At 50.7% G+C, this 27835-nt stretch overlaps 1 protein-coding gene and 1 long non-coding RNA gene across 8 annotated transcripts in view; one reads left to right on the top strand and one right to left on the bottom strand.

Annotated features, from left to right (window-relative positions):
* Positions 1–27835, top strand: part of NRP2 (neuropilin 2) — an 86929-nt gene that overhangs the window by 28650 nt on the left and 30444 nt on the right. For all 7 annotated transcript variants that reach the window (XM_048047146.2, XM_048047147.2, XM_048047145.2 and 4 more), the window contains exons 4-12: positions 4046–4276; positions 4844–4999; positions 6822–6991; positions 8056–8211; positions 16591–16735; positions 17032–17381; positions 18489–18633; positions 22368–22484; positions 25051–25203. In XM_048047146.2, coding sequence (XP_047903103.1) covers positions 4046–4276; positions 4844–4999; positions 6822–6991; positions 8056–8211; positions 16591–16735; positions 17032–17381; positions 18489–18633; positions 22368–22484; positions 25051–25203 — 1623 coding nt within the window. The remainder of the gene's footprint in view (positions 1–4045; positions 4277–4843; positions 5000–6821; positions 6992–8055; positions 8212–16590; positions 16736–17031; positions 17382–18488; positions 18634–22367; positions 22485–25050; positions 25204–27835) is intronic.
* Positions 8211–27797, bottom strand: LOC136791052 (uncharacterized). Its single transcript, XR_010832206.1, has 3 exons — positions 27588–27797; positions 9356–12420; positions 8211–8463 (listed from the first exon to the last, which is right to left on the bottom strand). It is a non-coding gene; the product is annotated as an uncharacterized lncRNA (long non-coding RNA).

Below are 27835 nucleotides of genomic sequence, written 5' to 3'. Positions count from 1 at the left end.
CCAAGAAGGTGAAGATGTTAGTTGCACATGATAGTGCATTTTTGGATCGTAGTGTGGCATCAGAGGCAGGATGTGGTGGTTTTACCGTGTTTTTCCTTGTTAAATGCTCTCTCGAATTCAAGGACTTAGAAACATATCTTTTCTTCGTGGCATGTGTAAAGCTTGTTAGGGCTAAGTGGGGATTGTCCCTCTGTTAGGAGCGTATGGAGCTCCCCCTCCTGTGGAGCTGCAATTCAGGACTGATTAATGACGCTGTGTTTTCTCTCCCTGGAAGCTGGGTTTGTAACTGGGGAGGTCTGGCGTTCAGGGGACTGCTGTCAGCCGTGCCGTAAAGGGGCTGAGACGGCGCCTTCCCAGGCGGATATGAGAGGAACTATTCATAATTCTGTTTAATACCAAACTGTTATTGAGGAAAGTAAAAGCTGCTCAAAGGCCTTTTAATAGTGTTTCTGTCTAAATATTTGTCAGGATTGTGTGTCTGGGAAGGAGGCTTGAGAACATAAAACCCGCTCTGTGTGTGCTGTGTGTGTGCGGGTAAGTGAGGTGTGCCTGATGCCGAGGGAACAAGAGCATGTTTCGAAAGGAGATGCAGGTGCCCACTCTATGCCCACATTCCTGTGTTTTGTGTTGGAAGAAAACACACACAGCTTTCACGTCATCGCATCCAGCATGAAAAAAATACCCATGCCTGGTAAAGATTCACAAAAGAGCACCAGAGGGTGACTTACCCAGGCACCAGTGCCCAGGGTCCACGTGGAGGACAGAGGTTCACAGGCACCCCCCCAGCCTGGTCACAGGTGGGTGTGAATGTGGAGGCTTTGCTGCACAGGGACAGGAATGGGATTCCCCAAATTTATTGTGAAACAGTGAGGACAAGGGGTGTCTGGAGGTTCTCGTGAATTAGGAAAGTGCTGTTGGTGATAGCTGCCTGGGCTGCATAGCCAATCATTGAGCCGGTCTGGTGTGGCCAACTGAGGCCATTGCTGTTTGTTAGCAGTTAAGATGTGGACTGGTCCTGATGGAGTTTAATGGTTCAGCTGACTGTGGGGATTTGCTGAGGCCAGTTGCCAGCACAGAAGATGGCAAAGAGTGCCTGTGTTCAGGCGGGAAGACTCTCCTCATCATCCCTTGCCGCTGCCTCCCTGTACACACACCCCCCTCTGAGCCCAAAGACTGCACTGCGTTGTGCTTGTCCCAGGCCAGGTCCGTGCCCTGCCTCAGGGCATGGAGCAGGGTGGAGTGGTCAACCCGGCAGAGGTGGCCAGGTCAGGCAGAGCATGGCCAGCAGGAAGGGATGGGACAGCTGGCAGGAACGCTGCCTGTCCGAGTGGGAGCCAGGAAGCTGCCAAATTCATGGGAGAAGGAGATTTTGTTGCTGCTGGCAGGGAGGGAGGGAGGGGAAGCAAGGGCTGCTGTGGGAGATGGTGTTGGTTGGAGGCTGGAGATGAGCTTGTGTCCCTTGATGTAGATCCCTGCAAAGCTGCCCCCACATGTTAAGTCATGCTGGCACATCCCCAGCCACCATTCCCCTGTTGCCAGCAGCCATCCCCTCCAGAGATAACCATTCTTTCTTCCAGCCACAGCCCGTGAAATGCAGCCCAGCAAGACAGGTTTCAGCACAGGGGCAGGGGTGAGCGTGTGATCGGGAGCACCGCAGCCCCCCTTGCCTGCCTGGCCCCTGGCCCCAACAGGGCTCCCAGGAGAGTGTGGCTGTGCTCGCTGCGGGGCCACTACATCCGAGCAAACCTTGCCTTTTGTTTTCAGACGCAGGCACGGGGAAGATTCAGTCTGAGCTGCCAGGTTAGCCAGCAAGGGTGTCATCAGCTTTAAAGGTCATTGGATTGTTATTGTCCAGATCAGTAAAGGCAGCGTTGCAGCAGCTTCTTTCTTCCTTACAGGTGACCTACAAAAACAACACATTTCAACTGAGCATTTATTTCCACACCTTGTCTAAATTTTCCTTATCGCCGTGTGAGAGAGGAGAGATCTGCATACAAACAGCTGCATACCAGTCTCCGAGTCCCCTGATGGGTATCAGTCAGCAGTCTGGGGGCTGACAGAGGAGCCGTCTGCCCTGGCTGGTTCAGGCTCCCTGCTGCTCGCTTTGTGAGTCAGCTTGGCAGAGCTGGCCTGAGCCCTCCATCGCTGGGCATCAAAGTCTCCTCTCAGGCTGGTCCGTGCTGCTGAAGCCAGCATGACTCCTGTTTATTATCCGCAACTTCCTTACGAAAAGCTGATCACTGTTTGCTGCTATCAGCCAAACTGTAGACAAAGATGCCAAATCTGATAAGAGCCCCACACAAGGAAACGTGTTATCGAACACAGTGACATAGTTATGTCTCTCTCCTGTCTCCAGAGGACAGTCCCTGACTCCAAACTCTGGGTTTACTCTTTGATTTTCTCCCCAGCTTGGAGCTTGCATTAGTTTCTGTTTATCTATTTGTCTTGTAGCTGTTCAGAATGAAGTACACCCTTATCCCCATTCACAGCATTATGCTGTGATTTGTGTTTGGCCTTATTTTTTGCCTCTGTGTTTTACCCCACAGGTTCACACCAGAAAAGCCGGTTGCTTCATTAGGCAGTCAATTAAGAGACCCTCCTGAGCAGCTCTCCAGCTAGGCGCTGCATAATGCGGGGCCGGGATCCTGCCATTACTGCAGGCTGCTGGCCTGACTCCTGTAGGTTAATGCTGAATTGAATAACAAGTCTCCCATTAGCCCTTGGAAGGCTCGTGCTGCCTGGAAGAGCTGGAGCAGAAGGGTTTGCAGAGGAGAAGGCGGGTGTCCCAGCTAAACCGAAGCAGAAACCTTTGTTAACGTCGGGTTGCAGCCGTGGCCGCAAGCCCCTGCAACATCTCCTTTCCCCTCCAATAGCTCCAGGCTGTAGATTTCTGTTGGCCATTGTCCTGCCTCCACAGAGCAGCAGTTTCAAAGTCACCGTGGTATGAATAAGTCACAAATTCCCCTTTCCCCAGCCACCCCGAGGCACCTTGGCTCTCTGAGAGGGGGCACCGAGCTGCGGCAGGGGCCAGTGCAGGGGTCAGTAATAAATAAGAGGCAACATTGTCTGCCCGACTCGCAATGCAAAGGTCTTCCTTAAGGATAGAAATAACTTGCATTTCTGGTGCGGACGGCCGAGTCTGTGAGAAAGAGGGCTCTGTTCCCCCTCTCAGCAGAGCCCCCCGCCACGGCCCCCATTACCCCCGCCTCGCCCCAGACGTATGCTGGAGCTGCCCCTCCACCCTTGCGGAGTTGCAGGGCTCAGGGCACCGCAGGCTGATCGCATGCCTCCCGAGGGTTTCCGAGGCTTCCAGCTGACAGTGGAGACATTGGCACTCCCCAGCCCCTCCGGGTCCTTTTGCTGTCTAAATATTTGCGCTTCCTGATTTTCTCAAGAGGAAACTGAGGCATAGATGTCCCTGCCAGAGGGAGAAAGGTTGCAGGAGACCAGCCCCCAGGGAGAGCTTTCTCCAGAGAGACCATGTTCCCATTACTCTTCTCTTGTCCCCTCCCAGGAGAGCCCCCTCCCTGGATGGGAGCTCCTCCATCTGGGCTTTGGGGTGGGGGACCCAGGTCTCCCAGCAGGTCACTGTTTGCAGGGGCTAGCAGGGGAAGCCCAGCCTGGCTCAGCGTGGCCTTCCAGGGCCACCCCCTGGGCATGGAGGATGCAGCAGGGGTTGGTTTGCCAGATCACAGCCCTGGCTTTGAGAGACTTTGGATGGGATCTCCCTCCTAGACCCATTTTTGGAGTAATTGGCAAGGGGATCAACAGAGGCATACGGGTTATGTTTCCAGAGCTGTCTTAGGGATTTAGACACGTACTGTCCACTCCAGTGAGTGCACAGACTTTGTTTCTCCACCCATGGAAAGCTTTGAAAATCACACTCTCCGTCCTTCCAGGCAATTCACACAGCTCTTGGGCCACAGAAAATGTCCAGAAGTGAATGCACAACCCATCAAAGATCAAAATGGGGGTTCCACAGCATGTCAAGCTGTCAGGATGACGCTGCATTGTTAAGACTGTGGTTTTTTTCCTGCCACTACAGGTTCCGAGGACTGTTCCAGGAACTTCACTGCCTCCAATGGCACTATTGAGTCTCCAGGTTTCCCTGACAAGTATCCACACAACCTGGACTGTGTCTTCACCATCATAGCCAAGCCAAAGACAGAAATCCTCCTCCACTTTCTGCTCTTTGACCTCGAGCATGATCCGCTGCAGGCAGGCGAGGGAGACTGCAAGTACGACTGGCTGGACATCTGGGATGGCATCCCTCAAGGTAAGCCTTGGGGTGCCATGCCAGCATCTTCAGCTTCTCTTAGTGTCTCACAAAGCTCCAAAACTCTGTGGTCTGTTTCTTAAGACCAAAGGTGCCTAACCTTAGACGTGGCTGCAGCATTGCCCCCCACTAGGGGCACTCCTTGGTTGGCCATGGGAATGGTGTGCTTGCAGAAAGCTGCATGCATTAATCCTGAAACTACTGCTCTGCTGTAACCACTGATCTGAAGAGTCCCATGGGACACTCCCAGGTGCCACTGGTCCTCGCTAAGAGAAGGGCAGAGAGTTCATGCGTGCTTATCTCCCTACGCTGTACCAACACTGTGAAATAGAGCAAATTGGAGCGTTTCCCAGCAATTGCAGAGCAATGTTTGCTGCAGTGGATATTTCTGCACAGCACGCCGCCTGGCACTGGGCCAGCGGATGTAAAAAATAGCACATCCCCAAAGCCTTTCTTTCATCCCAATCGGTCCTGCAAAGGCATCCCCGCTGAGAGATGCCAATCTGCTGCTGACCCAGGAAGCTGGTGGAAAGGCAGGCATTACCTTTGCTGCTCTTTCTTTTGCAGTTGGCCCCTTGATAGGCAGGTACTGTGGCACTAAGATGCCATCGGACATCCGCTCAACCACCGGCGTCCTCTCGCTCACCTTCCACACTGACCTAGCGGTGGCTAAAGATGGTTTCTCTGCTCAGTACTACTTGATCCAACAGGAAGTTCCTGAAAGTAAGTTGGGAATGTGGAAGTGTGTCTTGGGCAGTCGTGTTGCCTGTTTTACCCAAGTTCTTCCCTTGCAAGAGTGTGGCAGGCAGAAGCGTGTCCAAGGGCTCATTCCCCACTGGCAATAGTGACAGAGTTATGCTGTCTGCTGTTTCTCACAGAAATGAGATTTAAGGAAGAATCACGCTCTCAGACCTTTCCTAAACTTTTCACTTGCTCACAAAGTCTTCTCACTACTTTGGGATAGAATCCTTTGTGTATGTGCTCAGCCCAAAGGATTTAGGGTAAGACTTCAGCTCAGCGGGTTTGGCAGAATCATTAAAACATTAGGGAAAATCTCTACAGTTTTCCCAAAATTTGCAGCCCCGAAGTACAAATTGGAATTTCATGTCTAATTAAGAAATGCCTAAAGCTCCAAGTTCAAACCAAAATTTGTTTTTAATCCCTTATTAAGGGAGATGAATTGAACTGGTGTGAGGACAAAAAGTTGTGTTTTGAGAATGATCCTTCGTGGTAACACTTGCAGGCTAGGAAAGATTCAGTTGGTTTTCCCATCATATTTTTTCATCAGAGCTACAGTTCTCAACCTCTGTTAGCAGTGAACATGTGATACAACAGAAGCCTTCAGGACACCCTTCAGTCCCAGAGAAAGAGAGGAGGTCTCTGCCCCTAGGCTGAGTCCATGACAGAGAGCAGGGTAGAGAAGGGGTTGTGCAAGGCTGGGGGCAGCTGGGTTACAGCCTCTTGCTCCACAGCTGAGTTAAGGACGTCTCTGCTGAGACTCTGGGAGTTACAGACAAGCACAAGCTCTTCACCGTTACATATTTCCACACTCTGTTGATCTGTTCTTTAATCCCCTTTCTATTCTGTTCTTTAAAAAGTCTGGGAAATAAAACATTAATAAAACACAAAGCTTGAGAAATCAAGCACAAGAACCCTTAAAGGGTTAGGCCTGTTTTGATTCATGCTGGTGTAAACTGAAACTTTAATGATACCACTGAGATCTTAACTTGGTCCATCATTTCCACACGGGGTTGACTTGGCCACATTAAAAACAAACAGTTTGGTGGAGCCCCATTGGCTTACAGCAGCAGCGGGCTTTGTCCCACACGGTAATTCCTATCACTGTTTTCTTTGTTATTGCTTTTATAGGACAGCTGCCATAAAATATATGAGATGTGCAATAAGATTGGGCTAATTGTGACTTTCAAAAGCCTTAGAAGTGAGGAAACACAAATAAAAGCATGCCAGAGTCTTTCATGTCTGTGGCTGGTCAATGCGCATGAGCCTGACCTCCCATATAGCGCACGCACGCATCCACACACATCCAGGCTCTCACATGCACGCAAAACCATTAGACCTGCCTGCTCCAGGCCTTGACGTCCCTGTTGGCAGCACAGCAGTGAGCGCCCTCCTGTTGTGCCTGCCCACACTCCTTGCCTTGTCAGTGCTTAGTTTTCACCGTCAGCCTTCAAGAACTTCATGGCAAGGGGACTTGGGGCATCTTGATGGAGGTGGGGAGAGGGAAGGGGCAGAACATTGTGTCAAAACTGTGCAAAGGCAGACAAAATAGAGAAAAGGAGAAAGATCCGCACTGTATTAATTTTCCGAGGGCCAGGCAAACATAAAGCTGCCCTGTCTTTAATTTTGCAGTGCCATCTGTGAACATGCACAGCACACAAGATGGTACAGATCTGCTCATCTTTCCAGGCAGACAGCTTCGCTCGGGGTTAGCTGGGGAGGATAGTTCAGGGCTGCCTTCCACTTGGGAGTGAAATGCAGAGACTGTAAGCTGATCCGTGTATGTGTGTGTGTGTTCCCGCTCCAGACTTTCAGTGCAACGTGCCGCTGGGGATGGAGTCTGGCAGGATCTCCAACATGCAGATCAGTGCCTCTTCCACCTACTCAGATGGACGATGGACGCCCCAGCAGAGCCGGCTCAACAGCGATGACAATGGCTGGACCCCCAATGTAGACAGCAACAAAGAGTACCTCCAGGTTTGTGTGCTTTCCCCTCCCCTCACCTCGTCCCCCGCCAAATGGAGTGTCGTGCTGTTAAACTGACCCTTGACCACAAGGCTTGTTGAATTTTTTATTGCCTATGTGGCTCACGGGGAGTGAACAGCAGGGGAGCTGCGGTGCCTCCATGAAACGAGATGGGCTGGCTCTCCCATTAGTCTGCACAAGGGCTGGCTCGACCCACTGTCCTTCTCCCACCCCCCCTCCTTCCTGCCCAGAACTTTGATGGACTTTCCAGTGTACTGACAGAAATTGAGAGACCTCGGCCACTTACAAGGGCCACTGACTGCCACTGGCCTGAGGACCAACGTCTCCAGGAGGCACGTGGAAAAACAGCTAAAATGATATTTATCTCATCAGCGATGTGAGGAGTGTGAGCAGGCTGAATGTCAGGCAGGGGGTTGTCAGAGCCAAGGCTTTCCCTAGGACCTGGTTAGATCCACAGTCTGTGTCCACATGAGGTTTCCGGCTGTGTCTCATTGCCGTGAGACGTTGCTTGCTGAAGGGCCCTAGGAACGGGAGGTGGTGAATGTCACCGCCTCAGGCAGACACCTCATTCTTCATTCATGGCTGTGCTACCAAGCCAGCTCTGGTGACCTTTCTTAACCCACACTGTAAAAAAAAAAAAAAAGAAAAAGAAAAGCACGAAAGGGAAATCCAGGAACTGTAGCACTTGCTAATTGGGCATCATGCTTTTATTTTACATGGAAAAGTCAGCCCTTGTCCTGTTTCAACGGACATGAGCTTCCAGGTTCTGTGCAGATCCTGTTGCTTGGTCTGACTCAGGAAGAAAGCTTTGTGATGGTGCCGTATGGACAGACATCAAGACAAGTTACGCTTGTCCCATGGTCCTACCTGCAAGCATCCTGCTGAAGTCAGCCTGGGGCTTTTGTGCCTGTTGACATCAGTTCTTACATTCCCGTGTGCCTCCCCAAATGGAGGGAGCATTTGCATGTTTTCATGGGTCAGAAAAACTAGCCAGGAGCTAACTGGGCTCTCAAGTGCTCACCACTCTGTCTCTTGTCCCTTTTTCCCCTGGAAAGGTGGACCTCCACTTCCTGACTGTGCTCACAGCCATCGCCACACAGGGTGCCATCTCCAGGGAAACCCAGAACGGGTACTATGTCCGTACCTACAAGCTGGAGGTCAGCACCAATGGGGAGGACTGGATGATGTATCGCCATGGCAAAAACCACAAGGTAAAGGCCTTTTTGTCTCTTTTGTATGTGCCGTGGTGGGTCTTGCAGTCGATGGGAGGGAAGAGAATAATGATTTTACAGGACTGCAGGATTTAATCTGTGAGGGACCCTTTTACTGATGAGGGCTAAAAGACTGATGATGCTTTGAGCAGAAATAGTCCTTTCTCCTCTGCACAGCAATGAGGAAACACGATTCCTTGGAAAACCTGGCTGCTGTTGCATCTTTCGTGGTGGCGAGAGTATGTTCTTTGACTGCAAATGAAGGAGAAAATGCTTTCACAGCCTGTGTTTTGCCATACAAGATTCATTGAGCTTTTATGGCCGTAGCCCCGTCTGCATGCTGGGTTAACAATCACAAAACCACATGAAACTGTAGTTCAGGAGTTATTGAGGCCTGGAAATGAAAGGGCACAAATCCTAAGAGGGGATCACACCATCCCAGAGAACAAAATGAACAATAAATAACGAGGAGCAATTCAGGCTGCCAGAGCTCTGGGATCTGCACTAGCAGGCGCAGTCGGCAGTGGTGCATCGAGCCCTGGGAGCTGCTGTGTACTCTCACCATGCTCCTGGGAGGCTAACGGGGATGGGAGCGAGGGGGGAGAGGGTGTCTGGCCCTTCCAAGCCCTGCGTGGCCAGGCGAGCCTGCGGCAGTCTGCGCAGGAGCTTTGGTGTGTGGGGAGAGCCAGCCGTGGAGTTAGGGCAGCCATGGTGCTGGGCTGCTCCTGCTGTTTCACTCGCCTTGGTTGTGTGGTTGTCCCCTGGTTAAGGGCACCTTGGAAAAGCCTTTTCCTGCTCTCCTGTGGAGCCACCAGCGCTGCTGCTGCAGCTCAGGTCCTCCCCGCTCCTGTGCCCTGATCTCTCTGTATGAAACGGGTGGCCGGGGGCCCGCCTGCCTCCCCCCGCATGCACGTCCCAGCAGTTTCTGCTTCCTCAGCACTTCTGTTAAATTAACTGTCCCCTCCCTTTGCTGGCACAGGCGCTGCTGGCATGAACTGCAGTAGCCTGCCTTGTCCAGGATTCATCCAGACATTTCCTTCCCTTCCGGGCCATGCGATTTCCCCTTCCCCACAAGTGGTTCAAATTCACTCTGCATCCCAGAACGAGTCCCTGCCATGCTGAGGCCCCTAGCAAGGCTTCATACCTGCAATATTTGGAGCATTTCAGCTCTTCGCGTGCCAGGGAGGTGGTGTTAGTGCTATTTTCGAGGTAGGGAAACAGGCACACGGGACAGCAGAGCATCCCATAGGAGAGTCAGCCCCTGGCTCAGACTGGCTGCGCTGGCACTTGCTGCCGGATAAATTGCATCCATCGGGTCGTGACACACCAGCTCCCCCGGGACAAGCCCCAGGGCTGCAGCTCATGGCAGAGCTCCTGCCATGCTGTACGGCGGAGCCGCGCTCTCGTGCGGAGGCTCCATGGTCTCCCCGAGGCCGCTGGCTGCAGCAGGCCTTCCTGTGAGCCAGGGCCGTCTCTCCTCGCCCTGGGCAGGCCGCAGACACCAGTGAGTGTGAGGTCTCACTGCGGCCGTTGCTGCCAGCTGAGGCAGACAGGAGACTGGCAACGCGCCAGCTAGCAAGATGAGCTAAACAGTTCAGCCAGGCTGGCGTTTCCAATAGCCACGTGCAAGAAATTCACCTTTGGGAGTCTAACTGAGGTGGGAATCTGTCCTACAGAGTGATTTTGGTCACTTGTGCCAGTAGACTTCCCATCCTCGTGATCCCAGGCCCTTGGTCCTCAGCTGGGGTGGAGCAGGATGGCACACAGCTGGTTTCAGCACTGCCAGAGCAGCGTACATCGGTCCGCAGAGAGCAGGGCCCTACAGCCTGGCTGGTGCCGACCCAGAGCAGTCCCACAGCCACGTGCATTGCCACCATGCCTGGGTTTGGCCCTTGAGCCCTATCAGCTCTTTCCTGTCCTGCTTTCTCTTTTCACAGAAAGAAGAAAAAAAGGGGGGGGGGGGGGGGGGAGGATAAAATCAAACCTCTCTTTTTTCACTCCTTTATTCCAGTCTCGCCTCTTTCCCACATTCTGGCCTCAATTTAGCAGGCACCTCCCCAGGCTGGAACACAAGTAATTGCTTTTTGGTGGTGTGCCTACCCCTCAGTCAGGGACTGCGCTCCCTCCCCGCTGAACGACCAGCCTCAGGCAGCCCAGGCACTGTGCCGTGGGGCCAGGGGAAAGCCCCTCGTTCACAGGCCTGGCCGGGGGGGGGGGGCTCCGGCCCCCGTTAATCTCAGCCGTTCCTGCGCGAGGGAAGCTCCCGGCGTCTGCATTGAGCTTGCAGGTACCGCCCTGCGTCAGTGCGGTGCTCTGCACACTGCGGGCTGCAATGGTGGAGTGAGCCATGCCAAGGAGATTTGTCAAGTCTGCCGCAGCTTGATTTGGTGCCACAAGGAGCGGGGAGGGGAGGGGTGGGGTAGGCAGACAGGGACTCCAGTCCTCTGTACATGCATATACACACATACACACATACATACACACACATATAGATAAGTGTATATATGTATATGCAGATGCACGCACACACATATGGGGTGTATCAAACACTGCTCTCAATTCCTGTTGCCTGTGTGGGCCAAAAGCAAAGCTTTGCTGTGCTGCGGGCAGGTCAGCTAACATTTACGTCTTCATCAGGGAACTAAAGCAAGAGAAAACCGGTGAGTGCAGGAGGGGTGGGCAGAGGACGACACAGAGGATGGGGAGCTCTGACCTCCCCTCCTTCTTCTCCCGCTTCCCCTCCCGGCTGTGTCTGGGAGGAGTGGGGCCAGGCTGTTTCCCTGCGAAACGTGATGGCTCACCTTTGAATCCGCAGCTGCTGGCACTCGTGGCGAGGGAAATGGGAAAGGCAGGATGGAGCGGCGGAAAACAAGATTAATATGCGCTCACGGCAGACGGGGCTGGCGGGACTGTTTCCTTGCCGAGCGCTGCCACGCTCTGGGCTGGGGAGGCAGCGGAGCTGCAGCCGGCAGGAGAGGCACGCCGAGCTCACACTGAGCTCACACCTTCCCTGGCCCCCCGCACCTCTGCTGGACTTCCCTGCCAGCCCAGCAGCCCACTCCCTGCAAAGCCCGGACAGCACTGCTGTCCCCCTGTCTGGGGGTGGTGCCCAGTCCTTGCCGGGACGTGGGACCAAAGGTGCGGAGCTGTCTTCCCATGTGTCCCCTGAGAGAGGAGATAGGCAGGAGAGCGGCCACCACCACGTATTGCCACCACACTTGCCCCTTACTGCCCACCAGAGCATCCCCTCGGGACAGGTCTAAGCAAATCCGACCCCAGAAAAGCCACACTGGCTCTTTCCTCCTTGCTGCATCCTGCAGTGAGCTGCATAGCCAGAAGCCCCAGTCCTCTTCGTGCCACCAACAGCGATGCTCCTGCTCTCATCTCCTTTTGGGGGTGTCTGCGCTTGCAGACGTGGCAGGGGGACAAAACCCCCTGCAAACGTGCCCAAGCTTGCAGGGGCCAGGGCTGTTGTCCCTGTGTGCAGGCAGTGGTGTCATCATGGGTCTCGCTGTGTCACCTGGGGCTCGATGGCCCCCAGAGGTTATCTTCCAGGCACTGACCCTGCAGTTTGTGCTGAGATCTTATCTGGCTCTTGAACCCTAGGAAGGAAAAGAGCACCTGGCAGGATTTGGCCTTTTGTTTCTGGCCATTTTCTTCAGGCAGATTCAACGGTGAGGACTTTATTGGAAAACAAAGTGCTCATCCGTTCTGATCCACTTCCTTCTTTGCAGGGTCTCGGGTTCCTGCTCCCGTGTGGTCTGAGCTGCTCCACGTTTGTAACTGCGGAGTTCGTATTGCAGGGATCGTGTAGTGGGAGGGACGGGACGAGTGCTCTCGCTGTTTCTGTTTCTGGTGTAAAATGGGAAGAGTGCACCTGAAACTTTTGCTTTGAGAATCTAAGTCAATGGAGGAGAAATGGCAGAAAGATCCAGCTGATGCACATTTTCAATTTCTGATTCATTTTGGTAACTTTGTGCTTTTTATCAGCTAACCTTCCTGGGTAGTGTTTCAGGTGGATGCGAGGAGGCAGGTCGAGTTGCTGCAGAGCTGCAGCAATATCTCAGCTCTGCATGGAGCTGGGGACATCAAAGGTGTTCGGTGCTGGCAGAGGATGTTGAGGATGACTCTTTGGAGACCTTCATGCCTTCCCTTAGGAGCAGTCCTCTGTCTTTTTAGTTCTTAATGAGGTCTCCTGTGTTTATTCACCTGGGGAGAACGAGAAAAGCTTTCACTCCTGTGGCTTGTTTATCTGGAAAACTCAGGAAAAGCTCCCATGATCGGCCAGAAGGCCACGAGTGCTTCTGCACAGAGACATCACGGTGCAGAGTTTGCCCAGAAGCATCCCCTGGTCCCAGCCTGCTTCTGTTGCTTTCGCGGGCAGGACAAAGACATCAGGCTTTGGGAAAGGCAGCCCCGTGCGTTCACCCTTGGTGCAGTACCAGGGGAGAATTACAGCCCTGGCTCTTCCAGCACAGCTGCAGCTTTGTATTTCTGAGCCTGATATCTCCTGTGCAGGCTAGTAGAGTGCTGCTCATCGTGTCCCTGGTGGCTCCCGGATCTGAGTGGAGTCTCTCAGAGGCACCATGCTGGCAAACCCACCCCCGCACACTGTACCTTGCCCTGGCCGCTGTGCTTCACTGCCTATTGCCAAGTATCATTTTTCTTTTACCTCCTTGTTCCTGGATTTAATAAATCCCGGACTATCCACCCTCCACTTGAGCCAGAATCCTCCCACCATCAAACATGCCCCATTTTGTGCCTTCCCTATCTGAAGAAAAATAATCTTCCCTACTTTTCTCCTTCATGCTTCTCTGTCTAAATCCTGAAGCCCTAATCCTGTTAGCATGCTCTGTTCCAGGGCTCTGTCTCCACGGGAGTAACATAATCCTGCCATAAATCTAGTGGGTCCAGAGAGACACATACATACGGATGAAGGCAGAGCTGCTGCCATCCTTGGCCTTCTCCTCTGCCTCCCCAAGCCGCTTTCTTTAGCTCCACAAGAAATTGCGCAGTGGCCAAGCAGCACTACAAATGCAGTGGGGGAGAGGCTGCCTGCTGTCCCCTCCCTGATGCACTGCCTCTTTGACTTCATGGCTCTTTTTGTCTCCCACCCTGCTCCGCAGCTGGCACAGCTCCGTACCCGCTGGCACTAATGCAGCTTCAGCAGTGCCCCTGTCACCTCGGGTCAGTTGCAAAGTATCAGAAACACGACTCGTGAGTGCTGGTGGGGAGCGTGCGTGCGTGCATGGATAACCTGCCCGACCCTCCCCTTGCCTGGGCATCTTCTGCTGCCACTTGCTTTCTGCAGCAAATTAATTAAGCTGCATTGATTATCAATTTAATTGTACGTGTAGGCCTGCCGACTGGACTAGAAGGGAAGTAAACATAAAGTGTGTGGGGATGGGACTGGTGGCTTTTTGATGCGGCGGTGAAAATGAGTTCCCTTGGCTGCTTCTTGGAAGGTGCTTTTAATTTGTTAGTGGTTTTCCCATCCGTCTTCTGGCTCCGTCACCCGTCAGTGAGTGCGTGTGCATGCGCGTGCGTGCTCTCTGTTGAGTATGTGTATACATATATCCCTAGATTGCAGCCAGATTTTTTTTTTCTGCTGGTGTAAATTAGTGTGACTTCTTCAACTTCGATGGTGGTATGTTGATTTACACCATCCAAAGACTTGGCTCAAAATATGTGCTGAGTGGGAAGGAAAGCAGATAGGATGGGAAGAATAGCAATGTTCTATTTTGGTAAGGGGGAAGAAATCTTTGCTTTCTTGGCGCTCCCGATTTCACACATTTTCCTGCTAGTTCTTCCCATGCCGTGAGTGCTAATTTGAGGCAGGATGAAGAGCCTGTTCAAGTCAACGGGGCTCTCCGCAGTGCTCTTGGGCTCTGGGAGCGGCGTTTGTGATATGGTCAAACCATGGGCTGAGGACAAGGCTGTGGTCAGCAGCGTGCGGAGCAGCGTGCTCATGGTGCCTTCTGCCTGGGGAAAGAGGTTTAAAGGCCAGGTGTGCAGGAGGACCCTGCTTTTCTAAGTGCTGAGCACCTGCCCTCTGGAAACTGGGCTCCTTTCTGTTGTGCTGAACTGGTTGGAAGCAGCGACTTGCTGTGACCAGCTGGGGCTTTTCAGAAACAAGGTATGTCGGGGCAGATGCTGCCAAGGCAGCTGATACCGGAGCTGGGAGTCAGGTGGCACTTCTGCCCTCGGGAACTGGGAGTCTGCGGCCGTAAGGCCCCAGTTGGGATTTGTGTCGCTCGTGGAATGCGAGCCAGTCAGAGGAAATTACTGGGCCCCAAATCCAAAGCAGAACTGAGGTTGCTCTTCTTGGAAGCAGGTGGTTGGGACTGAGGTCACATAAGAGATGCTTTCAGCAACGCATGTGGTAGTGATAAAATTTTTGGGCTCAGTCCTGCTTCTGCTTTCTGTCAAACTTGACTTTGCAGAAGTCAGCAACAAATTACATTGGTGTAAATTTGGATTCTGGCCCCTGATGCTCGTATGTGTGAATTGAGCTAAAAAAGAACAAAGCTGCAAATATGTTAAACCAAAAAGAGCAGCAAACCTCATCAGTGACTGTTAAACATGCTGGTCCATATGCAACCTTTGGCTCGTGGAGTCTTCAGACTGCTGCCTGCGGGAAGCAGGGGGAGGTTGCCAGGAGCAGGCTCCCTCCAGGCTGCTGCACCCGGGGGTCTGCTGGGGCCACCGACAGGAGCTGCTCTGGGACAGGGGCACCTTTGGGCTGACCTGAGGTGCCCCTCTCCGTGCTAAAATTGTGGCACAGGCTCAGACAAACATTTCCCGTCCTCCGGTGTTAGGTTCAGAGGTAAGGTGTTGTGTGTCAGCTTGTGTGTCAACACAAAGCTGGAGGCTGTGCTGTGGTGTGGAAATGTGTCCTTTCAGCCTGGGTGTGTGTGTGTTCCTACATGTGTACAAGGCACGCACACACACGCCTAAGGAGCATTTCACAGTAACCACTTCTCTTACAGCCCTCCTACTGGAAGGAAGGGTATTTGGTGTCTACTGAGCAAGGAAAGGGATGGGAAGTGGGGTCAGACAGGATAAAATAGGATATTAAAAACACATAAACCATGCTGTGTTGCTAAACAGTAGCAGCATGATGCATATTCTCCAGATTAGCATTTCTGCTCAAGTTCACATCGGCTCCAAATCCTAATTACCGGCCAGATTTGCAAGCGAAGCCCTCTGCGGGCAGCTCCCCGGCCCTGACAGGAACGCCGCCGTCCCAGGGCAGGACCATGCTGTGCGGCGGCAGCCCCGTGCGGCCTGTGGGGCTGCGAGCACCACGTCCTTCTCTGCAGACACCCCAGCGTGCTGGATCCTCGGAGGAGAGCAGCAACATGTGCTGCCCGCAGACCTGGAACAGTGGGAGACCTATAAAATGCTTCTTAACTCCTCCTCAAGGCGAGAGGCCAGCATGCAGCCTCACCCCTTGTTCTGTCCCGACTCACAGGGATCTGCGGCTGGATTGTTTGACTCCTGCCTCTGACAGGAGATCAGTGCCAGAGATTGCACTCTCTTGCTTCGCTCTGTGATAAACTTAGCGGAAGCTCCTGTGCTTAGCACGGCATATGCAGGGTAGGAGACTGCAGAAGAGCCCAGCCAACATCTCAGTGCGTCTGGTGCTCCTGGCTGAGATCAGAGGATGCTCTAGCCCTGTCCTGAAAGCCTGTGTGCTTTGAGGGAAAGAGAGGAATGCGTGCAGCTTCAGTCTGGGAGCGTTAGTGCTTTATGCTGGGGGCAGAAAAAGGGTTGGAAATTACCCTCAGATTGGGTATCGCCTCTTTTCCCCTTTTTGTTCCCCCTCGTGGCACCACAGCCTGAAACAGAAGCACAGCTACCCAGTTCTTGTCCGGCCTATTAGAATAATGGGAGGGAGGGGTGGATCTAACATCCATCTGGTGGTTATTGATTATGGCCATCTGGTAAGACAGCAGCCTTTTCATATCATGTCAGATCATAAACTCTCCCAAAAAGCTGTCTCTGTGTGACGGGCTGCTTGTGCACTGGCGAGCAGGAGAGGGGCTGGGATGTAGCTCAGCGCCTGGGGCAGAGGCAGCACCCTCCCTGCTCCTGCGCCGCTCGCGCACAGTGCTCCCCATGGAGCTCAGTGTGACAACATGTTGGTATGGGCGAGTCCCGCAGCCCATGTGCAGACCTGCCAGCAGCTCAGCTCGTGCTGTCTGCCCCGGGGCTTGCCCTGGCCAGGGGCTGGCCCTGCCCAGAAAGCCTCTCCCCATTTTTCCCTGCTGAGGTTGTTTCAGCTGCTGAGCTGGTTATTTGCTTTGACTGCTGAACTGGTTATTTCTTTCCTCCAGGGGAGGACATAATTGTATTCTTGTCCCCGCTCCCTTGCAGACATTTCAGGCCAACGAGGATGCCACGGAGGTGGTTCTCAACAAGATCCACAGCCCAGTGCTCACACGTTTTGTGCGCATCCGTCCCCAGAGCTGGCACAACGGCATTGCCCTGAGGCTGGAGCTGTACGGCTGCCGCATCACCGGTGAGGATCCCCCTTTTCCTCTCAGCCATCCTCTCCATCCTTCCAGCAGCCTGTCCCGGGGTGCTCCCGACCCTCAGAGAGGCTGTCACGGCTGCTTGGGGCAGCAGCAGTGTCACTGCAAGTAGCACGGAGGCACCCGTCCCTCTGGTTGTGCTCAGGGGAACCAGGACCCAGCCCCTGGAGGTGAGGGTAAAGTGCCTGGTGCTGGCTTAGTGCCCAGAGCTTAAACCTGCAGGGAAAACCACACGTATTCCCCTCCTCTGCCCCAGCTGCTCATGCCCTCTCCTTCCCTGCAGATTCGCCCTGCTCCAACCTGCTGGGGATGCTCTCCGGCCTCATCCCTGACTCGCAGATCTCAGCCTCCTCAATCAGAGGCTACGACTGGTCTCCTAGCATGGCCCGCTTGGTGAGCAGCCGCTCAGGCTGGTTTCCACGTGTCCCACAAGCCCAGCCAGGGGAGGAGTGGCTGCAGGTGGACCTGGGTGTCCCAAAGAACATCAAGGGCGTCATTATCCAGGGGGCTCGCGGCGGGGACAGCGTGACCACCACCGAGTCCCGCTCCTTTGTGAAGAAGTTTAAGGTAGCCTACAGCATGAACGGAAAGGACTGGGACTTCATCCAGGACCCCAAAACAATGCAAGCCAAGGTAGGCACTGCTTGGAGCAGCTGCAAAATGAGATATGTTTCTGACTATCTTCAGTCTGATGGTGTCTTGGGAAATTAGCTTCCACTCCCTGCACAGTGATCGTGGAAGTTGGGGTTGTCACCATGAAACCCCAGGTTGCATCTCCTGGTCCTGCTCCTAAGCTGAACTAGAGCATGTAGGTTCCACCTTGCCCCAGGGATGGCAATTCCCTTTCACTTCTTGCTGCAGACCAGGAATGGGGGTGTGCCTTCTGCTCTTTCCAGCTCCTGCAGGTCGGAGCCCACAAGATGGTGTGTCAAATTTTGTTTGCCACAAACTAATGGCATATTTTAAGGGAAAAGGTGTTACAGTTTTTTGTTGCATCTCTGGAACGGGAGGATGAATCACAATTTCTCTTTGGGAAATTTGCTATATATGAAGTCCCTTTTACCACACCAGTGTGACCCTGAAATTTCCTATATTTCTTCCAGATTATGGGCAACTCCAACAATATGTCTGCTTAGTACTGTGGGGGTGGCAGAGGGCTTGAGGAATAAATGAATTCTTTGCTACTGCCTGCTTTGTTTTTATGCAAACTCATCTGCTTCTGAAAATTTGGGTATGTTTTAATTTTTCCTGATCCTAAAAATGAGTCTTAGAAGGCCTGATGCTATCTATAGCCCTGTGTTTATTCGCTACAGACTTCAGTTCATGCACGCAAGCTGAAAAGTGGCAGTACTTAGACTGTGAGGAAAACTGAGTGTTTGCACTAGCCTAGAACATGCAGTAGCTTCTTTATTTGCCAAAGGACAAATCTGATTTTATTTATACATGAAGTTAGTGGATGTTCCACAAGCTTTCCCAATGTGGCTTGGATCAGAATCTGACCCCTGGATATAAAGCAGAGGCCAAGAGAGATTGTGCAAGTTTCTTAGAAACAGTCTCTCTGGTCCCCTTGAACCAAGGAGGATCAGCCCACTTGCTGCTCAGCTGAACTCAATGGCCTGGAGTCAGACAGCTAAACTATTTCAAACTGCGTTTGCATCCTGCCAGACCCAAACTATCAAGGCTGGTGAAGAACAGGTGGGATGCATGCATCACGTGCTTTTTCTCTCTCTCTCTCTGCAGCTTTTTGAAGGCAACATCCACTACGATATCCCTGAAGTCCGGAGGTTTGACCCCGTTCCTGCCCAGTATGTCCGAGTGCACCCGGAGAGGTGGTCCCCAGCAGGAATAGGAATGCGCCTGGAGGTGCTGGGATGCGACTGGACAGGTAGGACACCTGCTCCTCTGCCCACCGGCTGCATTGGGGCAGCATCAGGGGCTACACCAGCAAGGCATGAGAGTAAGGTTATTTCTCTCCCAGCTGTCCCACCTTGGGGCCATGCTGTGGCAGGGAGACTCCTGCAATGACCGCAGGACCTGCAGAGTGGCCTGAGCCCATCTTTTTTCCTCCATATTAAAAGCAACTCAGGTCTGGGGCTGGCCTTGACTCCAGGCATAGCGCAATGTTTGGATCCATGAGTGGCATTTGCCCTCACCTCCCTTCTACCCCTTTCAGATCTTTTGTCTGGATGTTCTGCAGGCTTTCCCACTCTCAATGTTAGTTAGATAATGTTTGGGCTTTTCAACCCAAATGAATAAGACAAAGAAGTAGGAAGACAAGCAGAGAGACAGAAGGGGTTCAGTGACTACTACAGGTATCTCAAGCTGCCACAACAAGGCTTTGCCATGAAAACAACTCTAATTGAACCCCATGTGGAAATTCTATTGCAAGCAAGGATGGGGATTTAACTCTACAACATTCCTAAGAAGAAGGATATTTGTTCACTTTTGCCCACCTGTTTTTCACAAGTGAAACATCTTGCAGATGCCATTATTTTTAAAGCAGAGGTGAAAACTGTCTAACACTCACTGGGATAAATAGAGGCTGTGCTTCTGACCCTTCTGAGGCTCAGTGGTGATTGATTGCTCCATAGTTTCATCCCCAAAAGCCAAAAATGCACCCAACAGTTCATTGTTTCTGATGCTTGTCAGTGCCAGGGGCTAGTGGTCCTTTCCTTTTCTTTTTTTAAGTCTTTTAATAATCTGCTTAAATATAAATCTGGTGTCCAGATGTCAGCGATAAAGAGGTATGATTTCCATTTTATAAACACATCTGTAGAAGGCATTTTCTTATAAGAATTCCTGTTCTCAGAAGCTTAAAATACACAGAGCTTTTTTTCCAGCCTGTTGTGTAGTCTTTACTACCCTTTCCTCCTGTGAGGTTCTGTGAGATGCATAACAAACATTAACAGCAAATCACAGAACACACGTACACGCAATTAATAATGATAATTTGTCACCTTTGAAATCAATGGCAAATCTACCCCTGGACAGGGAAACCATTATAGGCAATCTAAACTTTAAATCAAGATAAAATCTTGTTTTAAACCTTACAGTATCATCTTTGGGAAGGCAAGCACCGTGGTTTCCATGCAAGCAACAGGAGCTGAGCTTCTGCACAGAAGTGCTCAGGCAACCCCCTCACTGCTGCTTCCTGCAGCTCCCAGGCATCTCCAGCTGCCAGATCTCCCTGGCCCATTGCTGACCAGCACATCAGAGCACTGCAGCCGTGCTGCAAAGGGAGGCAGTTGCACGAGACCTCTGACCATGTCCATGTCAGTCCCTCTTGAGCACTCCCCCAGATTTAAAAAAAAAACAAAAAAAAACCAAAAAAAAACAGAGGAATTTGGCTTCAATTTTTTGTCTTATTTTTAGTCCAGATTTTCTTTTATGGCTATGTCCATGTTCAGTTTCAATATCAGCAGCAACAGACGATGTTTTTTGCAGGCAGGGTGCTTTATGGTCATTTCCCAGTGTGGCTCTCTAATCATTTGCACGTTGTAATGTTTAAAACTCAACTGCCAAGTCATAAATATTCTTAGCTTTATTGATCTACAGGCATTCAGCTTTGTAATCAGAGCAGGGCTTGTAATCTTGTGGATTCACCATGTTATAAAGAGCATTTAGATCCCCGATGAAACCTGGGGAGCAGAGATAGCCATGGTTTTATCTGCACGCTAAATGCAGGCTGGCTGCATGCAGCAGCCCCTGACACAGCCAAGATATACAGCCTTCCTTTGCTGGGAGGACCCAGGCACGTTGCACAACTGGCTGTGAAGACTCAGGCAATTGTACTTGCTTGGAAACAAGATTAAGAGATGGATTAAAACAAGCTGATTTAAAATATTTTCAAGTGAGGGACAAAGCCAATGTGTACCCTGCCCAGCTGTTTTCGTTTCCTATCAGCAACAAGCATCTTAATTACTGAGTCAACCAGGTAACTTGGCAGCAACTGGGCTCACAAACTAGTTGGCTAGTAGCTCAAACATTGTGAAGCAATTGGCTTCTTTCAAAGACCTGCCAAATTTTTTCCTCTGAAGAGTGGAGATTGATGAATGTTCACTTGCAGCTGGCTTACTCTCCTTTGAAGTTCCAAACATCTGGTTTCAATTGTTCAGTGACTTTGCATTTTGATCATCCATTACCACCAGTTGCATAGACGCTTGCTGGGCCAGGGAAAGAGAAAGCAAGCAAGAGAGACCTCTGTTTTTCACTTTCCATTTCACACATCACGTTGTCCTCCCTGCTATTTTCATTATCTCGTGTAACCATCTTGTTGCAGCTCTGCCATGGTAACTGATTTTTCAAGATATATTTCTGCTGCTTGTCCAGGGCAATACAACACTGCTGATTTACATCCTCTCAGCATCTGTGTCCCGTATGGGACTTGGCTTTCAAGGTCCTTCCACATTGTCACATTTCAGCTATAAATCTCAATATACAAGAGCAACAACCTAAAAAATGTACCGGCTTTAAATAACATGCAGCTTTTGATATGTTGCCTTCACCTGCTTCTTCCCTACCCCCTTCTTTTTTATGACATTTTTCTGTGCCTGGCTGCTTGCAATTTGCTTCTTGGTTGTGTTTGGAGTTTTATGGGGCTGTAACAAATTTGAACTTACAAATTAAAAGACTTTGAGGTTATTTGGCATTTTACTCTGAACAAAAGACAGCCATTGGAAAAAAAAAAAGTGGAAAAAAAAAGTTTATGTGCAACATGTTTAATAACAGGAAAATAAAAGGGGAGAAAGGAGCCTATGGAAAATATTCAGCGTATTTAGCCATTTCCTCCTGCTTCTGGCTTTATTAAATGATATCCTGAAGGGTGCCGACAAAGAAACACAATCACACATAACTGAGCAAAGCAGCCTCTTTTTCAAAGTGGAAAGAATAAAGCCTGCTGTACTCCAGTTAACGCACCCGTAAAAGGAAAGACTGCTGGAACCTAATGTCGTTTACTGTTGATCTTAATATCCTTCTCTTTCTTGCTTAAATTTCCCCTGACACCTACTTTGAGGTTGTTTCACACGGGCCATGTTGGAGAGAGGGAAATTGGACAGAGACGCTTTAAAAGCGTAGTCAGAAGCCCGGAGTGTGAAACCAGATGCTTTCTGCAGTGAGCCAGAGCGTGCTAGGGGATTCTCTGGGTCCATTTGTGGTTACGTCATTTGTGGGTTTGAGTGACTTGTTTTATAAATTGGCACAATCGGTGGGAATGTTGTGTGTGTTTTTTTCATGTGTCATATGCCTTTATGAAAGGAAAAGATGTTCCGCCTGTGATCTCTGTTATCCAATAATGACAGCCAAAAGGATTGCCAACACCCATGTAGATTAAAAAATGTAGAAAAAAAAAGTAGCATGTATGTCTAGAGGAGAGCCTTGTCCAATGGGGACTCTAAATCAAAGGAACTCCCATATGGAAACAGCCAGTTCACACCAAGTTCAAACCATGCTAGCATTTGTAGCATGCGAAAATTTCATGGTATTCTTGTCCTACCTCTTCCTGCCATTATAAGAACACGAGAAAAAAAAAATGCTTTGTTTCCTCCTATCTGTTTTTGTTTGTTTGTTTGTTTTGTTTAGGGTCTATTCCAAACAGCATCTCTACTCCATTTTTTTCAGACGTGAAGCCCACTGCAGAGACGCTAGTGCCTACTTTGAAGAGTGAAGAGACCACCACCCCATACCCAACTGATGAGGAGGCAACTGAGTGTGGTGATAGCTGTGGAGAAGAGGAGGGTATGTATCAGAGCAGTACATCTTTATATCAATAAATGATGGGTTAAGAGCTAAGCAAACACTGTTATCTTCCCATTTGCTCCTATACATGGGGCCGATTCCTGGAAAGCTTTGAGTAATGTTATTAGCAATAGGTTGAGATCAAAAAAAAAAAACAATAAAAAACAGCCAAAATCTGATAAGTTATATCAAGGAAGGATGCAAGAGCAAGAAAGATAGCAGCTAATTCAGTCCCTAGGGTATGAGATTTGAAGAGCTGCTCTCCCAGCTTCCTTACGTGACCCAAAGCAGCTCACTTAGGGCCCTGTTTAGAGCCACCTCTATACTAGATCCCTTTGGTTGCATGTCATAAATTCAGAAAGTGATTCAGGGGAGAGGTTCAGACTGCCTATTATGCAGGGCTCCTTTTACAGAGGTCACAACTGTGCGAGTAAATCACACCACACAGAGAAGGCAGGTGTCCTGAAGACAACCTGTCCTACGAGGATCACCTTGCCTAATGCCAGCTGCTTAAAAACTAGGAGGACAGCCTGAGTTCCTTGTGCAGGCAGCAGAGAGAGGGAAGTACAAACTGTGAGCAGGAGTTTGCCCCTCCCAGTCTTAGATGGCTGTCAGATAGTTTGGTATCTGTGGCACTTGCCTGCCTCTTCTGACTGTAGAAGAGGCTGAATGTTAGTTTAGACCACATGCTATGCTTCTAGAGAGCTGATACAGCAGGGACACTAATCCTCTGTGCCTCAGATACCTTCCTGTAAAAACAGACATCATATTCTTCTGCTCCTTGCAAGGGTAGTGTGACCATCTAAGCTGGGAAACGTTCAGATTAAGGGGAGAGGGTATGGGAGAGCTGTGCAGGGTTAGATGTACAGTGCAGTGCACAGGAGATGCACACCCCTGGCCACAACAGCAGCTTGTGCCTCAGCACCGGGGCTTGGACATTTACACAAGGACTCCAAGGAAAAATCTCATGAGGAAATGTCCTTTGAGATAGCTCCTAGGACTTCTGTCAGTGCAGCTTCCAGTCCCAGAGAAAAAAAAAAAAGAAAGAAAAAAAAAAAGGGTTTTAAAATGTATAAATTTAAAAAGACAATTAATTAATTGGCCTTTTCATACCTCCTAGCGGGATTCTCCTGTAGTTCAGTTCTGGAAACGCAAGTTGCAGAAGTAGCTCAAAGGGCCTGCTTCTCATTTCTGCCTCGATGATGAGCCTGTGCAACCCTGCTACCAGTGAGGCATTTGGGAAGCTGCCGAAAGGAAATTTAGACCAGCAATAGTCTATGCAGCAACACAGTTCCTGAACGCAATCCAGTGCAAGAGTGAGCAGAGTATGCTGTGGAGCATGGAACCAGCCTCCATGTCAGCTTCCCTCAGATTTAGCAACAATTTTCTTTCTCATACTCCATAAACAATGAGTGTGTTTCTCTGGACAATCAGATTTATGACAGCCAAACAGAAACAATGCTGCTCTCCAGGGTATGAGATTACATCGAAATAAAAGGATTCATGATCTGCATTGTTTTATTTCAAACTGGGAGCATGTAAAGAAAGCCCTGTGCCCCTTGCAGCAAAGTTCCCTAATGCCTATTGCTTGAGTCACTCACCTCCTTCTGGCTATCGCTTGCTTTGCGAGCACTGTGATTTAAAACTTCCTCTTTACCCAGGAAAAACCCCGTCTATAATTGGTCTCTGACGTGCATGTCCGCTGAGTGCTTGGGATGATCTCAGACCATCTCTCCAGCCTCCGTGCCTTATGGCTGCTTCCCCTGCTGAAGGAGCCAGCAGCTGCCTCGCTGCTACATGCAGCCCCTGGCATGTGCCCTCCTGCCCACGGACTTGTCTCTGCAGGAAGGCTCTCCAGAGCTTTTAAAGCTCTTGACACAGAGGGATTAGCTCTGCTCCTGTTTCACAGATAAAAAGTTAAATGACGCGCCCAAAGACCATGTGGTGAGTCCATAGCAGAGCTAGAAATAGAGGCTGTCTCCTTTCACTCAGAATCCAAAAGCCTGAGCTCATAGTGGCCCCACATTTCCCCTGGTAGCATTTCCACGACAAGGTAGGAAGCAGTGAGTGACAGCTCGCCACGTTGACAGACAGCTCCCGTCTGGTGCAAGTGGCTAGATCTGTCACTCAGGAGCTGGGTTTTTGGAGTACTTGAGATTCTCCTTTTGGAGCCAGAGCAGGAACTGATGAGCACAGGGGCACTCAGGAAGTACTCTTCCCTGACATTTAAGAAGGCATTTAATATTTGACCACTCTAGGGGATGAAGAGAAGGTGCTGATTAGAGTCTGGAAGCATTTGGTACTTGCTGTTATATTTGCTTAGTTTGGTGGATTAGCTGCGGGATGTGGTGTGAGCATTTTGATGATGCAGAACTTAAGGCTGATCCCTGGAGCTGACGAAATGTGAGATAGGTTAAAAGCATCAGCGTGAGTGAGATTTCATGCTTTCTTCAGTACTTACGGCTTGCTAGCTATTTTAGTTTGGGGCTGTTTTTAAATAGCAACCCTTCGTGGGTAGGTCATTTTTTTAATTCAAGTTTATTTCGCTTCTATTTCTCTTTGTAAGATTTCCATCTCCCTGCAAACTTCAATTGCAACTTTGATCTCCCTGAAGATCTATGTGGTTGGTCACACGACTTGGCAACGGGGTACACGTGGTCTTTTCAGCCTACAAGCACCTGGACTGGCAACTCTGAACCAAGTCCCGAGACTGTGCCTGGTAAGATGATTAATACCATACCAATGTAGGGAAGAGGGAGCTGATGGGCCTTTCTCCATGTGAACAGTATGGCTGATTATTGCACAGCTATTAAGAGTTGTGAAGGCTGTGCAGAGCTGAATGTTTTCTTTTGTGGAAGCTTTCAGATGCTTTGTTTTATGGGTTCATGACTTATTTATAGGACTGTGACTGCTGGCACTGAGCTGTACTAACTGTCCTCTTGAGATAGTCTTGAAGCAGACACTGGGCTTTGAATCCCCTGTGACTGTGTAGGCTAGTCCGTGCTTTGTTCCACATCCTGATCCAAATGTTCTCCATAGGACCCAAAGTTTTTTCCCCAGAATGCATTTCTGCTTTTCTTAAAGGTGCATTTCTTCCTCCCATATGTTGCTCAGATTGCGTATAGACTTCAGCTATTCTGCTCTCAGGGCTTGCATAGGCTCCCCTAAGTGAAGGATGATGTAAGCCCTAAGAATGCAGAAATATGCCAGCTTCTTGCTGTTTGACTTTTGCTCTTTTTCTCTTCTGTGCTTTGAAAGCAGAAGATTTGCATGTGTGTGGCAGAACCTAATTTATGGAGGACCTCACTGAGATGTGCTGGCATGGAAAGGGGCCTGCCTCTGGCGGTGTGGTTGAGAGATCAAGTTCTTCAGCTTCTCATCTTGGAACTCGCTCTGGGACTAGTGCTCTTTCCTTACCTTCCTTGACTTTGTGGCATGGGTGGCATGAAGGACAGTTGCTGGTTTCCATATGACAGTAGCCTGTGTCACTGTACCATCTCTTCTCTGCACTTGTGTTCATTGCCTAGGCAGCCCAAGGCTCTCCCAGGGAGAGCTGGCTGACCGCACCTGCCTTGGCTCAGCCCTGCGCCCGGTGACTCTGGCGTCAGCACTCCGCGTGCCCAGGGAGCGGTGTGTGCCACGGGCTCCCCCCAGCTCTCCCCGCCCACCCCAGGAAGGTTGAGTCTCGAGATGCAAACATTCAGGCGAACCTGTTAGCCACCTGGCAGAGGCACTGGCCAGATTGGCAGTGCCGCCAGCCAGTTGGAAAGCCGTGCAGCCAACACCTGGTAGGCAGTGCTAAAGAGGAAAATATGTATTCCAGAAACATATGGGAAGAGGAGAATCTGCTACATCTCCACACACAAATCACCCCCACACAAATGCACACATCATTTTTCTCTTCAGCTCCTGAGGTGCCCAGCATTTTTCTAAGAGACACAGTAATGCCCTAAGTGCAGCCTATACGGACATCTGACAAATTCTTTGGCGTGACATAGGGTCACAGTGTCTGCTATGGAGAAAAACATTTTCATATTTCAAGTGTTTATCTCTTCAGCATTTGAGTGCTTTAGAAGATTAATATCTGGAGATCAGTGGAGCCTCAGGCAACAGGAGAGAACACTTACAGCCAGCCCCAGACTTAATAACCCTCCCCATCTCATTCGCTGTAATAATGTTTAATTAATATAAGCCTCCTGCAAGTAGGATAAAAATTACTTATTTTTATAACTCAGACTCAATTTTTCATTTCATTTCCTCTCCCCCGAGTCTCCCTACAATTAGTTGGCCGTAGTTTCTTAGAAGACTGTGTGTGTATGTGCATGCACAGCCCGGGAGAGCCTGATGCTTCCTCAGACATCTCAGCATGCAGTTCTGTTTTTTACCCTTCTTTCACCCTTTCTTCTCTTTCTTAGCTATGAATTTCAAGGCCTCATCGCTGCAGCCAGGAGGACTTTATCCTGCTGAGTTCAGTGATCTGGTTGGGGGCCGTGTCCTGCAGCGGGAAGCTCCTTTGGGCGCATGCCCGGGAAGTCACGGTCCATATAGGCAGAGGAAGGGGAGGAGGCAGTGGCTCCAGGGGGCTGAAGTGATTTGCCTGTGGCCATTGAGGAAGACAGCAGCAGAGCAGGAACAAAACAATTTCTGAGCCTCCAGTCGGTCACCTCAGCTGGTGGGGAGGTATCCAGCTGCTCACGGCAACCCAGGGCCAGGCTCTGAAGCAGCACTGGCGTCCCTTGCTCTCATCCTGAGCAGCCGTGGCTGTGACACCAGCCGCAGGCTGAGGGGTGGCTGTTGGCGCTGCCAGAGCCGTCGGCTGGGTGGGTGAGGGACGCAGCCCTGCTTCTGCCCTGCCCGCACAACACAGGGCCGCAGAGGGACTTTGGTCCTGCTCGAAGAAGTTAAGAGGACAAGACACAAAGGGAAACAACTATTTGCTTTTTTCCTCCCTGCACAGCTTTTAAAAAAACCCTCGAGAAACATGAAAAAGAGGCAGCTCTAGCCCCTCGGCAGGGACAGAATCGAAGCATTGTTTGGTTCACACTCCCTCATTCTTCCCCTGGCTTTCCCTCACGCTCCCTCCAGCACTTTGTTTCTACTTACAAAATTCATCTGCAGACTCCAGGGAGCAAGGAATGAAAAGCCCTTGTTCGGGGTGGTCTTTTCTTGTGAATTCCCCACCCCAGGGTGAGCAGTTGGGTGAAGGAGAGCAGCTGTGCTTGGTTTAGAGGCAGGGCAGAAGCTAACAGGAACTCAAAGCCGCTGGAGCCCAATTTGCTTTCATTTAAAGGTGCTGGCCCTGGCTGGAGCCCGCGGCTGCTCCACAGTAGCAAGGAAATGTGCTGTGCCTT

Source organism: Anser cygnoides, chromosome 6, assembly GCF_040182565.1.
Source record: "Anser cygnoides isolate HZ-2024a breed goose chromosome 6, Taihu_goose_T2T_genome, whole genome shotgun sequence".
NCBI classification, from domain to species: Eukaryota; Metazoa; Chordata; class Aves; order Anseriformes; family Anatidae; genus Anser; species Anser cygnoides.
This window is presented reverse-complemented; position numbering and strand designations above follow the sequence as displayed.